The sequence below is a fragment of the Pygoscelis adeliae genome, unplaced genomic scaffold, assembly GCF_000699105.1.
Source record: "Pygoscelis adeliae isolate BGI_AS28 unplaced genomic scaffold, ASM69910v1 Scaffold606, whole genome shotgun sequence".
NCBI classification, from domain to species: Eukaryota; Metazoa; Chordata; class Aves; order Sphenisciformes; family Spheniscidae; genus Pygoscelis; species Pygoscelis adeliae.
Window position 1 is genome coordinate 500,057 of NW_008825047.1, and position 13,361 is coordinate 513,417.

General features: G+C 52.8%; 2 protein-coding genes across 2 annotated transcripts; one reads left to right on the top strand and one right to left on the bottom strand.

The window, feature by feature from the left end:
* On the bottom strand, nucleotides 1-3,447 carry LOC103918905 (secreted frizzled-related protein 5-like). Its single transcript, XM_009326328.1, has 4 exons — nucleotides 3,170-3,447; nucleotides 2,220-2,392; nucleotides 1,206-1,292; nucleotides 1-335 (listed from the first exon to the last, which is right to left on the bottom strand). Exons 1-4 carry the CDS (start codon nucleotides 3,364-3,366, stop codon nucleotides 1-3), a joined length of 792 nt encoding a protein of 263 aa, XP_009324603.1. The 5' UTR covers nucleotides 3,367-3,447.
* Nucleotides 3,448-5,593: 2,146 nt separating this feature from the next.
* On the top strand, nucleotides 5,594-12,478 carry P4HTM (prolyl 4-hydroxylase, transmembrane (endoplasmic reticulum)). The gene is made up of 7 exons (XM_009326338.1): nucleotides 5,594-5,842; nucleotides 6,878-6,974; nucleotides 9,074-9,236; nucleotides 10,866-11,051; nucleotides 11,478-11,568; nucleotides 12,118-12,241; nucleotides 12,435-12,478. The coding sequence occupies exons 1-7, from the start codon at nucleotides 5,594-5,596 to the stop codon at nucleotides 12,476-12,478; spliced, it is 954 nt and encodes a 317-aa protein (XP_009324613.1).
* The last annotated feature ends 883 nt before the right edge of the window (nucleotides 12,479-13,361 follow it).

The window sequence follows — 13,361 nt, forward strand, 5'->3', positions numbered from 1 at the left end:
TCAGACCTTCCAGCCAACCTGTTCAGGGCAGCGGTGATGTTTCCACCTCCGCACCGCCTGGTGCAGGTTCCTGTTCTTCTTCTGCCAGGCGTAGGCCTTGTTCACCACCACTTTGTCACTCTGTACTTCGCCACTTACAATGAAGACCCCTGCGTGAGTGCCTCTCATGATGTTGTGGACGCAGGTAGCATCTATGTCCAGCCACTGCTGGAGCCTGCCAGGGATTTCGGTTCTGAGGAGCGGGCCGTGCTTCAGGACCTCCACCCTGGAGGGGTCCAGGTCGAAGTCCGAGATGGTGGTGGTCATATTCTTCCTCAGGATTCGAATTTTCACTGCTGCGGGGGTTGGAAAAAGAGCTGTTAGTTCTGTTTACTTTTCATAGCTCTTACCTACTTAAACGCACAGCCAACGCAAGGCTTTCTTGCTGTTTCTGTAATGTGGTGACGCATCCATCCGAGCTCTTGTAATTGCAGTGAACTTGTAAAAGTTCTCATTTGAAGTTAGTTTCCAGTACTGAACACCGTTCTTCTCACTCGCTTTTCTCATGAGAGTGGCGAAGGCGTTATCAGCACCACTGCATGGGCAGAAACCCTGTAGGAAGCAGGGACACAGGCAAGTGGATGCGTCAAAGTCCTGGTCTCGTGCAAATTACTTGGCTTTTCTCCGAGCTGGGATTTCAGGAGGTGACGTGACTGCCAGCTGCCCAGGATTTTTAACTTTTTTTTTTTTTCATGAAGGTTGTGTGCCTGAATTCAGGACAGTATCTTGAAAACTTCCTGCCAGCTGATTGAGCAGAGCCAGTGCTGCCACCGGCTTGGGCTAGGAGAGGGAGAGTCGCGTTACTCGAACAACAGTACTGAAGTTTGAAATAACTAACGTGGAGTTTGCTAAAGGTTTTTATGGGCATCAATTGAAACGTTGGTCTCCAAGGGAAAACCAGAGTAGTGCTTGTATTTAGCAGCCGCAGACCAAAACCAAATCGGAGCCCACAGAAATAAAGCAGGTTCTTCACCTTCGGTGCTGCCTGGAGCTGGGCCCTCCTGCTACCAAACAGGTAAGTTGAGACCTGAAAATCCCTGGGGTCTGCTGTGAAAGCTGCAGTTCCTCCAAGTCAGTTTGTTACGGCAAAGCCATTTTCTGTCCGTGCCACTACTTGCCTGCTGGAGGGAGCAGCAGCAACTGAGAGGAGGAGGGGGGTTACTCACCAAAATCATTGGCACAGAGGTTTTCCAGGATCTCCCTGGCAGTGCTGGCCTCCTCAAGCTCGCAGTCCTTGCAGCTGGCTCGGGGCACTGCTGCGACAGAAATTTGGTTATAACACCCTTGTCAAGCTTCACTGGAAAAGGCATAATGCAATTTTGAGATCTGCGAGTGGTGGCTTGCTGTTTCCGAGTGATGCTTCCTCCCGAGCTACCCAGTCCCTGGAGAGAGAGCTTAGGCTGCCAGGGTGGGAAATGTTAAGCTCTCCTTTCTGCGGCTGGGGCAGACGCTGCTTGTCGTGCTTTGTTTAGGCTCGTGTGTGTTGCTGCACATTAAAGCAGCAGTGAAAATGCTTAATGAAGATCTCCTAGTTCGGATGAAACAGTAAAGCTGTTGGTATGGCCAGACTCCATCCAGTGATGCTGAAATGAGACGTCTGTTCTCCCCTTAACTGCTCTTGAATCCCCCCCAGTGTTCATCAGTATCTGGGTGTTTAATTTAGCCTTTCAGTCTTAAAGATTTTTTTCTTGTGTAACTCATGTCTGCAGAGGCAGAGGCATGTGGTGTTTCCTAATGTCGAAAGAGAAGGCTTGCAAAACATTTATTTTTTGGATAAATGTTTTGTGTCAGTGCCCTGGACACCACTGAAAGATCAGAGCTGCAGTTCCTTAGCTCCGCTGGAAGCACATCTCCCTGCCTGGAGCCTGCACACAAGCTGTGCCTGAGCATTAGGCTTTTACAGGAATTTCTTCCCCCTGCCTCAAACCCTGCGTGGTCTGATGGCACCCGGGGAGCTAATGAATACAGTAGGGAGGGGAACAAGCTGCAGTTGACTTTACGCTAATTTTCTAGACACGGTGGAGTTCCCAGAGAGAACAAAACTAGAATTTATAATTTTTTTTAAAAAATATAGCTTAAACCCAGAAATATTAGGAATAGAAACAAGGCATAGGCCCATCCTTTTGAGTTTTCAGTGTTACATATGGGAAAACATATGAGAAAAAAGAAAACCAACTTACTTCTCCTGCTCGAGGAGTTTTCATCCATGGAGACTGCTGCGATGCACAGTTCATGATCTGCAGGAAACTTGTTGCAGTTCAGGATTTCGGGCCAGGGGTAGCCATAACAAGCCATGACGGGTGCGCAGCTTCTCTTGACGGCTTCACACAGGCTGCGGCAGGGGTAGATGGACCTGGGGAGGGGGTGGGGATTGCAGCACCTCTGGGCTCCTTCTGGCAGCTGGCTGAGGGTCGAGCCCGGGCACCACGCTGCTGCCACACGGCTGTGTTGCACACTGTAGCGCTAGCAGAGCTATCTTGGGGCCTTTGATGTGTTTTGAACATTCATGCCCAGGAAGCAAACAATGAATTTCTGAGGACAGGAGGGATGAGGGATGAGGCCGTTCAATACAGGCTGCTGCCAGAAACCCTCCCCCCAGCTCCGAGGGATCTTCTCTATTTGTGCAAAGGCTGCTTACCTTTACAGGTGCCTAACTGGATACCTGATTTCCTTAGCAGCTCTGTCCTTTGATGGCTGCACCTCAAAACTGAGGATTTCTCTCTGATGCTGGCACTGTCGGGCTGAGGAAGCCCCTGCATGGTCCAGGCAGGAGCTGGGAAGGGTGCTGCAGGGGAAGGTGGGAGGTGAAGCTGGTGGGTGCCAGCAGCTACTGCAGTGTGCGAGGGGGGCAGCCAGGGGAGACGGCAGCGGTGCCTGGGGTGGGAGAGCAGGAAAATCCAGAGGAGGGAACATAATGTTTCTGCTCCTGTAAGATGAAATGCTCGTGTTTCACTTTCAGAGGGAAGATCCCTGGTGGGTAATCCAATTGCCCCTCACCGAGAGGGGCAGCACGGCTTCTCAGGGATGGCGCTGAGCACATTGCACGCGTTTTCTCTCGGGAGGCAAATGCAGTTGCGCTCTTGGGGAGTGTTACTTGCTACAGCTGAAACAACTTGTAAAAACATCTTACCTGTCCAAGCAGATTGGTGCAAAGAGGGAGCAGAGGAAGATCCTAGCATCTGGGTGGCACTCCCTGGCCAGCAAGGGCAGCCAGCTGGAAGACTGCTGGATCACTTCTGGCATGGTCTCGTGCTCCAGCAGGTTAGGAATCCTCATCTCGGAGTAGCCGATATCGTAGCACAAGGCCATATGGTGTGGAATGGGCATGCAGCTGGAGGATCTCCTCAAGTAGCTCGCCCAGGCTCCTGGAGAGTCCCAGAGCAGCAGGCATGCCAGGACACCCAGCAGCCATGGGCCACCCAACCTCGAGGGGTGCCTGCGGTGGGCCGTGACCATGCTCAGAGCGAGCTGGGAGCGGGCGAACGGGCAGCGCACCCCGGACTGAGCTGCTCCCGACTGTGGGACGTCTTTTATAGCCTACAAGCCACCTCTCTGTCAATCCATCCTCATTAAGTGCGGCCCTTTCAGAGCCCTCATGGGGAAGACAATGCTCCAATTTTCATTTGCCAGCGGCCCCGATTGTTTGGATTCTAGCAGGGGTTTGGCTTAGATCAGCAGGTGTGGAAATGAGGGCAGTTGGGGAGGGATGAATGACTTGGCCCATGTGTCTTGGGGCTCTTTCAGCCAAGATTGAATCTCTGTTTGACACCAGTGCTCCAACCCATCCCCTTTCTCTTGCTCCAGGATTAGTCATTATTTCATAAACTCCAATGTTTTCCTCCCTTTTGTTTTTTGTAAAAGCAATCAAGTGTTGCTCAAAGTCAATTAGGAGGCATTTGTTTAGCTGGATCTATTGTTGAGCAGGCAGGGAGATAGGATGGTCTCACAGCCAGAAGTTAACTGTTTCAGAGAGCTGAGGCTAGAGAGGAACTAATTTGCAGCTGTGGGGCCAGGTTGTTTGCAGACGGGATTGGCAGCGCTTAGCTGGAAAGCCCCTCACCTTGCAACCTGCGTGACAGGGCGTGCTTTCCGGTTAACAGAATCTTTACTTCATTACAAAATCCCGTTACTCCCGCTGAAGAGCGGGATTGTCCTTCCTCCAGCACGTAATTAAGATTCCAGAAGCCGTCATTATCGTAGCCCAGTTTGGGGAACTGGAAATACTGGGGGCATTGCTTGCCAGCACACACGGTTCATTCGGGCCTGGTGCCTTGCCATGAGGTTCAAAGCGGCCAGCGGAAGCTCCGGCTCTGAAGCATCCTCTGGCACAAGGACCCTGCGCTGCCTGTGGCGGAAATTGTTTCCTTGGAGGGCGTTACGGATACAGCCGGCTGCATTGTGTTTCAGGGGCTTCCCAGGAACATCTCGTTTTCTCCAGGGCTAGTTCTGGTCTGTACTTAGCAAGAAGCCAACTGCTTATTGACAGTTTGAGCTGATAGGGTTGATTTAAGGTCATGGAAGTAATTAACTTCTGCCCCCTCCCTTTGAGGATTGCTGCTATAGTGGAGATATAACGTGTCCTTGGCACATACCTGCGGGAGCTCTAGGGGGCTGCGATTTGGAGAGCAGGACCTTGGGCCTAGGAGCGCTTAAACCTGTCCTGCTTTGGTGGTTTTTCTTTCCCTCTTCAAAAGTGTCAGCAGCTGGTAACAAGATCCCCGTAGCAGTGACAGACATCAGCCAGAAGGATCTTCTCAACCTGCTGGGCCACAGTGTAACTGTGCTGTGGAACGGGACCTTGCCTGCACTTTGCAAGTGTGTGCCCAGTGCACCCTGCAGCTAGAAATCTCTTAGCCTCATAGTCATCGGTGGATTTCTCTGCATTTAAGTTTGCTTGGGATCCTGGTATTGCGTGATTGCTGCTGGTGTCGCGCTGCAAAGGAAAGCTGGTGATACCGGGACGCTACCTGGGTACGGAGCGTGGCATCCGCCACGTGCAGTGTCTTCCCCTGTAATAATACATTTGAAGGCCATTTTTAGTGGGGGATCAAGGGAATGAGTGGGAATAAGTTTGGAAGTTGTTTCCTTGCTGTTTGACTTTCATAGTAGAGCACTGTGCCAGGCTCCCCCGAAAGGTGTTTGGTTTTGTGCAAAGTGCTGTCCTCTCCACGTGAGAGCAAGGAAGCCTGACTCCCTGGCCATCACCACTGCCTACCGCAGAGGTTTTGTCCTGCCTTCCTGCAGAGCAGCAGTTCCCAGACTGTGATCCACATGTCACCTTTGAAGTGATAATATGCGGTGATATGCACGTGTTTGTTCACTCCTTTGTCCATTGTGGTATCTACGAGAGGGTTTAAGGGCTTGACCCCTGGGTCCAAACATTTAGGAACTGCTGCTGTAAAAATACCTGCCTCCAGCAGCTCAGGTGTGTGGTGTGTGCTCTTTGAGAGCTCTTCTGGTCAAAGGCTGGATGTGTTTGAATGTCCCAAACTTAGGCAGTTTCTAAATTGCCCCCCCCCTCTTTTTATTTTCTTCTGACTGGCCTGCCGTCGATATGGGGTCCCACTGTAACAGTTTCTCAGTCTCTGTCGCTGCTCACACTTTTGCTGCAGAAATTCCTGACTTCCTGACAGAGGAAGAGTGCAAGCTCATTGTCCATCTGGCACAGCTGAAGGGGCTGCAGAAGAGCCAGATCCTACCAACGGATGACTACGAGGAAGCCATGGAAATGATAGAAATCAGCCAGATGGACATTTTCAATCTGCTGGACCACAATCAGGATGGGCAGCTGCAGCTCAAAGAGGTAGAGTTGCGGGACAGACTGGGGGAGGTTTGCTGGGGGACCCTCTGTCAGGGCTCCTCCTCAGATGGTCTCTTGATTACTCACGTGCTTGGGTAGGGCAGACCCCAGTATATACCTATCAGTATTTGCTTAATTTTATGTCTCAAGACTTGTGCTGGCCTTCAGTGGGGAAGTGTCTGGGGAAATGTGCGGCAGTTGTGATGCTATTGGGAGGTATTAACGGTCCTTGGCGGGAGATGTGTGTTTTGAAGATGCTGGATAAAATGTTCCTTGTGCTGTGGGGTTCCTCTTGCTGGGTGTCCCAGGGAAGTGAGTTTGTAGCGTAGGCACCGCTTTGTGCAGCCCTGGGGGACTGGCTGCGCTCAACTGACCGGACATCAGCAAAGCCACCCCTATTAATGACCCTGGAGGGGGATAATGAGCACCTTGTCCACAGCTCTTCAGCACCCTTGCCCTGTATGGCAGGGTGCGTCAGGGCAGGTGCTGGCAGTTCAAGGATGTCCCTCCCCAGGCTCCCGTTTCAGGTGGGGCTGGGGGTGTGTACTGTCCTGTGGGCAGCACACGTTGTGGAGTAAGGGAACTGTGCTGGTGACAACCCAGGGCAAGGCTCCTTTCTCTGGAGGTCAGAGCCTGCTGAGAGCTCTCCAGGATACTGCATCTCTCTGTCCACGTGGAAGGGAAGCATTTTGTTCCAAGCCCTTATCTTGGACAAGTAAAAGCATTCACTTTCATCATCAGTAGCTTTACTTTCCCTTCAAGAGGAAGAGCTGTGCCCCCTCCATCTCATGACTGGTTAATCGAGTCCCAGCAGTCATTTGCCTTGACCTAAACTGGAAATAACAGCATTCATCAGCCACGTACTGTGTATGGCTGCCAGATGATTCTCTCTGCAGTCTTCTTTCTGCAGAGACGTGCTGACGCCTGGCTGGCCGATGCTCTGCAGAGGAGAGCCCGCCAGGCCTCAAGCAGGGAATCTGTAGGGTTTCATTAGTACAAGAAACCAGTGCCCAGTGTTGATCCATTTATGAATTTCAGGTGTTGACCCACACCCGGCTTGGGAACGGCAGGTGGATGACCCCTGAAAACATCCGGGAGATGTACACTGCAGTCAAGGCCGATCCTGATGGGAATGGTAAGAGCAGCTCCACGGGAATCCCTTCGCCTTCAGCACGCTGGATGCCTCGCACAGCCATGCGGGGCAGAGCAAGAGCTGTGTCCCTGCCCAGGCCTGTTTCTCTAGCTGTGTTCTTCAAAGGAAAATACCACTGCTTTAGAGACCTTCGCAGAAAAGTAAAATCAGTGTAAACCTCTCATGGCAGCACTCCTGCCCCTTCATCGCCAGTCTAGCAGCAGCCTGGTTCCACCGCCTGGTCTTGGATCTTGCAGAAGCAGGACCAGAACACAACTCTGCGCTCCCTCTCCCCTGTCAGACCTGCCTTGGTTTGTGCCCAGCTGTAACAGGACCTTCAGGGTGCGCTTCTGCTCCCGTGGTCCGAGAGACCACTCTGGCTCTGCCTACGTAGCTCTTGTTACCTGGGCTGCAGGTTTTAAGATGCACCCTCCACTCCCTCCCTGTTTTCAGGGAGACTTCTGCACCAGGCTGGGTGCGCCGCGTCACTGGCAGGGGAGGGTGGAATAAGTGGAGGTGGGGGTGGTCCTGGGGGGTGGTCAGCCTTTGTTGCTGACCCCCCTCTCTGCCGCTGCAGACTCTCTGTATTCCATGAGGCCACTTCTGCCCCTCCCGCCCCCGGTCTCCCAAGGGCTCCCGCTGCTCCGGACATACACTCTAACCTCTGCTGCTCTAATTAGAGTGGCCTCAATTAAGCAGAGGCCATTTCCTAACCAAATTAAGTGAACGCACAGGCTCTGCACACTCCCTTCCAGTGACCTGGTGTTGAGAGCTGCCCAGGAGGAGCTGCTTTGAAGTTGAAGCAGTACCCGTGTGAATGCCTAAATATCCGGAGAGCACCCCATGCCCGGCTCCTCCGGGCCGGTGGCATTCTTGGCAGGGGTAGGAGCATATGACTGAGTCCTCAGTGGCTTTTCCACTGTTCCGGACATTAACGAATGAAAAGTCCTGCTAAAGTGCTCTTGGCAGGACCTTGCTTCCAGAGAGCTGCTTCCCTCCGTTGTTAGATTGGTACGTGACACCAAGAGTCACAACCTGGACGTGGCACTGCGTCATCAAAGACCGCGTGGAGTAAAGGGAAGTGGGGACAGGGAGACCCTAGAAATAACAATGGTCTGGATAATTTGGTCACGACCACTGGCACCTGAGGAACTGTCCCAGGCTGACCCTTGTAGCCAGTCCTTCCTCCTGCCAGAGGGTGCTGTGTGCCCGGGGAGCAGAGCTGGCACCACAGCAGCACTGGGTTTGCTGCCTGAGCGAGCTCCGCTCACAGCCCACGACGCGTGCTGGCTGCCGGGCAGCCCACTGCAGCACTCTGCACACTCTGGTCCCAGGGACCTGGTCCCCAGTGCAGGGCTTCCTTCTTCTTCAGAAAGGAGAAACAACAAACGTGAGGATTTTTCTGAAGCCAACAAAGGCAAAAGTCCATCCCTTGCTGAGTCCAGTTGAGTGCAAACAAGAAATACCTGTTTTAGTAGAAACCACTTTTTACCTCTCACTTTCCTGTTTTTTCTACTTACGCAACATCATACTTTGTTGTATTTCTCGTTCATGTTTTGCGATTACACAAATGCGGAAGAATGTACCGCTTGTTTTGGGTTTGGCTTTTTTAAATTACCATGCAAGGTCTTGTAGAAAATGTGGTCTGAGGTGTCCCACTCTGCTCTTAAATGTGTCTATTTAAATAAGTAACAAGCCCCAAGGCATCAGTTGGCGCAGGCTTTCTAGCTGTGGCATTGCATATGTTAGAACTGCAGTGGCTATTTCTCTCTTTTGATGGATTGTTTTGTGTGTTTTAGGAGCTTTTTAAAGTTCAAAATGGTATTTTTCCCGTCCCAGTTCTGACCCTGCGTGGCAGCTAACGGTTCACTTTTGCAGGTTGCTGTATGCCCTCCGCTCAGCTGAAGGTGAGAGCGTTGCTGGGGTCTGTAATGCTGCACGTACAGGGTGCAGCCCGTAGCGGGCACAGCGGTGGACCCTGAATGGGGTTTGTTTGAGGAAGGCAGTCTGCCTTGCCCTCAGCTGGTGGCTCCTCCGAGTACAGGACGCCAAGAGCTATTACCTGCACCAGAGTCAGCCAGCTTTTCCTCTCTTTCCCGTAGGTGTGCTGAGTTTGGAGGAGTTCAAACAACTGAATATCCGTGATTTCCACAAGTACATGGGAAGCCAGAAAGTGAAGATGAGTGACTTGGTGCGCAACAGCCAGCACACCTGGCTGTATCAGGGCGAGGGGGCACACCAGGTCATGAGAGCCATACGGCAAAGGTAAGGGCCAGGCAGCCGAGGGGCGGTTGGGTTTGTGTAGGCACGAGGACCACCTGCGCTGGGAGAGGCAGTGGCAGACTTGCTAATATTCACACTTCCTAATTGCGTGAAAATCTTTGGAGTATAAAGAGCAACGAACACAGACACAAAATGGGGAGAGGAGGTTTTCATTAGAACAAGAATTTGTATTGTCCCTTGGAAAAGGAAAAAGAAAAATCAAACCTTTCAGCATCTCCATTCACTTTTGGGAACAGCCCTATAAAACCAAGAAGACTTGGCATTATATGAAATAATTAATTCTAATTAGTAAATGAGTTTACTGGGAGAAACTGCCCGTTTCCAATGCTGTCTGGGTGCCAGTAGTTACTGTCATTTGCTTTAGTCACTCATGCATTTCACTGAAATCTGTCTTAGCTGTTCAGAGCTGACTTCTTAACAAGCACGACTTCACCTCAAGTAAGCCAAGTCAGTTTAATCCTCCGAGCACACGTATCGCAGGGCAGCTCACAGCAGACGGGAGAACCTCTTACCCTTCCCTTCATCTCAGATTTGGTACTGGCAAGCGTTGAAATCCAGCGCACAGGCCAAATCATTTAGCTGTGGTGAGTTTCAGATAATTGGCTGGAGACTCTCTTGTTCTCGTGGTGCTGGTCCTTGCCCAGAACATGGGTGGGTAAAATCTGTCCCGAGGCTTGAAAACGGCTGTTGGCCACTCCTTTTCTTCAGTGCATTCCAGCGGGAGAATGGGGTCGCATATTGCCTTGATTAGAGGAGACTGTGGCTGCCACCTTCTCTGTGCCAGCTAGCCAGCACACACAGGCATCTGCATACTGCTTTTACACTCTTCAGCTGGCCCCACTGTTACAAGGACGTGAAGACATAGTGCTGAAGGAGGCTGTTACAGTCCTCCCTGGGACCGTGCGGTGCCTGGAGGGGCTTTGCCGTCCTGCCCGGGTGCCGCGTTCCCCTTGCGCCTGCCCCGCAGCCAGCCTTCACCAGTCTGAAATTCTCAGAGCTCTGAGTGTTCTTTGGCAGGTCTCAAGAGGTACCTGCTTGCCTTGGGGATGATCTCAGATGTAGCAGCGGAAAAATCCCAGAGCAGGGGGGCTCCGGTCTCCTTGATCACTTCCTGTGCCCCTCTGCCCTGGGGGGAGGCTGCTGAAAAGGCAACGGGAAAAGGTGAGTTAGGTGACAAGAATATTCCTAGAGCTAGTCTCTCATTCACTCTCAGCAGGGGCCCTGTGCTTTGCTAACTGTCCCTGAGGTCTGTAGGTGGTGTGCAGGAGTCCAGAGAAGCGATGAGATGGCACGTGAAGGCTCCAGGGACACACACAGAAGGGATGGTTCTGAGCAAGCAAAGTCTTCCTGAGAGCAGTCCTGCTGGAGATGCACCCTTCGGTTTTGGGGTTTTTTATTAACCTTGACGAGAACTTTCTGAGCTGATGCTGATGGTCCAACAGATCTGTAAGGACCTAGTTATCTTTTGGCATGCTTGCTGCAGCCCATCCGTCTCTCCGGTCTGTTGGGGAAGGGGGTTATCTTTCTCTGGATTTATTTGGTGCTTGGGAGTAGCGGCCAACCAGGGTGACGGTGCTTTCCCCTCACCTGCTCTGCTCTCCTCTTCCCCAGGGTGATGCGCCTGACTCGCTTGCCCCCCGAGATCGTAGAGCACAGCGAGCCCCTCCAGGTTGTGCGGTACGACCAAGGAGGGCACTACCATGCCCACATGGACAGCGGCCCTGTCTTCCCCGAGACTGCCTGCAGCCACACGAAGCTGGTTGCCAATGAAAGCGCTCCCTTTGAGACCTCCTGCCGGTAAGGTCTGCCTTGGCACAATCTGGAACGCACTAGAGAAGAGGTGTGGAGAGCCGTTTCACCTCACCTCGCGTGGGGCTCGGCGCTCAGGTAGCGGGCTAGCAAACCAGCTCTGGAGATCGCTGGCATGAAGGGGTTTGAAGGGGGAGGTGGGTGAAGCCTGCGGGTCCACGCGAGGAGGGCAGAGTGGTTCTGCAGAGCTGCTGGGCCATCCCCACCAGAGGCTAGAAACACACTGTCACCGTTGCGGGAGGGGATTTTCTTGTCCTTGTCTTGTCCTTGGAGAAAAGCTGATGATGTAAATCACGTATCTTGTGATGTCTTGGAGGAACCGCTGTATGTATGGTGGAGGGGCAGGGTACGGACAGCCCCTGTGCATCTCCTCCTGTTCCAGTTGTGTCCCCTGACAGCCACTCTGTCTTGCAGGTATGTGACAGTGCTGTTCTACCTGAACAATGTGACTGGGGGAGGCGAAACTGTCTTTCCTATAGCTGATAACAGGACATATGAAGAGATGGTAAATGAATCTCACCTACATGTTACCCCTGGGGATTTTGAGTCCCTCTTTGAATGCCTTTATTCGCTGTGGCTGCAGAAGGGGTCCAGTGTGTGAGGTTGGTGGACGTTAGCCTTCGTAGCTAGAGCATGGGGAAGCTGTGTCCCTCTGAGGCCAAGGGAAGAGGCGCAGGGCTTTGACAGCTGCAGCTCTCCCCGCTCAGAGGCACGAGGGGCAGTCTGATGGCCTTGCTGCCAGTAACGCACGTCCTGCTCGCTTCTGTCTGGGCAGGTTTCCTCAGACTAAGTCTTGGCAGGTATGTTGTGCTCCTGTCAGGCAACGTGTTAAGGAATGGGCAGCTGCTCAGGAACAGGTCACGGACCTCCAGGCGGCTGAAACTGTCTGCTCCGGGCGGGTTGTGAAAGCCCTGTCCTGCCCAGCGTCAGCCTTGAGCTGTCCCTGTGGGGCGTTCAGGCAAAGGGCGGGATGACGGCTGGCAGCAGAGGCGGCCCAGTGCGTGCGCTTCATTCCAGCCCCGTTTGCAACACCTTCTCTGTGGTTTCTTGCCAGTCTTTGATCCAGAACGATGTTGACCTGCGAGATACTCGGAAAAACTGTGACAAGGGCAATTTGCGAGTGAAACCTCAGCAAGGCACTGCCGTCTTCTGGTACAACTACCTGTCAGATGGAGAAGGTACGGTCCCGTTTCAGGACTCGGCTCTTGGGAGGGGTAGGACTGCAGGAGGTGACAGCCATTGTCCTCTTGCAGCGGCTGGGAGCTCAGAAGAAAGCCAAAGGGTGGTAGTTGCCTGCTAGTGGGAACTGTAGAGTCTACTTCTCACCAGCTGGGTAGGAGCTTCCTGACCCGGAAAGGCCTTTGTTTACAGGCAGTAGGTCAGTGGCTCCTGATGTCTTTGGGGAACAGGACTAGCTAGCAAACAAAGACCTTGGCTGCACTAGCCATCGCCAGCTGCCTTCCGTCCTGCTGTGCGAGCTGAAACTCCTGCTGGAACTTGGTCTGCAATTCAAAATGTTTCACTGATGTGGTGTTGCCCAAAGGGATGGGGGGGGGAGGTGGACAAAGGCACGGCCATCAGCTCTGCAGCACAGGGAGGCATGGCCCGACCCTGCTTTATAGCTCAGCCGCAGCCTGATGATATGTGTCCTTGGGGCTGTTTTTCTCACGAAGCGCAGCGCGGTTTTCCCTGACAGCCAGGCTGGGGAATGGACATGGATCTTCCAGGCTGCTGGTGAGTGTGACTGCAGAGTGTTTTGAAGACAGATTTTGAACAGTGGTGGGAAGACTGGAACATCCCAGCTCCCCCGAGAGCAGCCCGTGTTTCCATCTCTAGAAAATCCACATAGGAGGTCACAGGACCAGCGTTTGGGCTGTTGGATGATAACATCAAGACCATCGCTCTCCTGTAAGGAGAGCCCTGTTGTGTTTTTATGAGCAAATTGTTCCTAAATGGAAGGCGGCTGCTGATGCAAGTCTGCCACAGAAAAAACACGGGACCTCTGTAAAGAGAGGTTCATTTAGAACTGCTGAAGTGCAATCTCTAAGAGGGCCGTGAGCCTCCAACTTCCACGGGCCTTCTAGCGGCAGCACCCATCTCTTCCATGCCAGCCTCCCTTTTTGGGAAGAGCTGAGAAAAACAGCAGCCATGATGCAGAATGCGAGAGCCCCTTGTGCTGAGTGGAGACACGGAGGCAACGAGCATGTTGCACTTGGGGAGACTTGCCCTGGCAGGTGCTAGGGTGGGGTAGCACTAAGACGGAGGGCTGCCAGGAGCAGCCAACTCCCGTAAGACGTA

Bases quoted from the DNA above. Each gene is read 5' to 3' on its own strand.
- LOC103918905 (XM_009326328.1), bottom strand. From the start codon at position 3,366: ATGCCCATTCCACACCATATGGCCTTGTGCTACGATATCGGCTACTCC. The intron at 2,393-3,169 runs GTAAGATGTTTT...CCCCCTCCCCAG, and splicing joins GCACCAATCTGCTTGGACAG to GTCCATCTACCCCTGCCGCA. The intron at 1,293-2,219 runs GTAAGTTGGTTT...CTGTCGCAGCAG, and splicing joins AAACTCCTCGAGCAGGAGAA to TGCCCCGAGCCAGCTGCAAG.
- P4HTM (XM_009326338.1), top strand. From the start codon at position 5,594: ATGGGGTCCCACTGTAACAGTTTCTCAGTCTCTGTCGCTGCTCACACT. The intron at 11,569-12,117 runs GTAAATGAATCT...GTTTCTTGCCAG, and splicing joins ACAGGACATATGAAGAGATG to TCTTTGATCCAGAACGATGT. The intron at 12,242-12,434 runs GTACGGTCCCGT...CTTTGTTTACAG, and splicing joins CTACCTGTCAGATGGAGAAG to GCAGTAGGTCAGTGGCTCCT.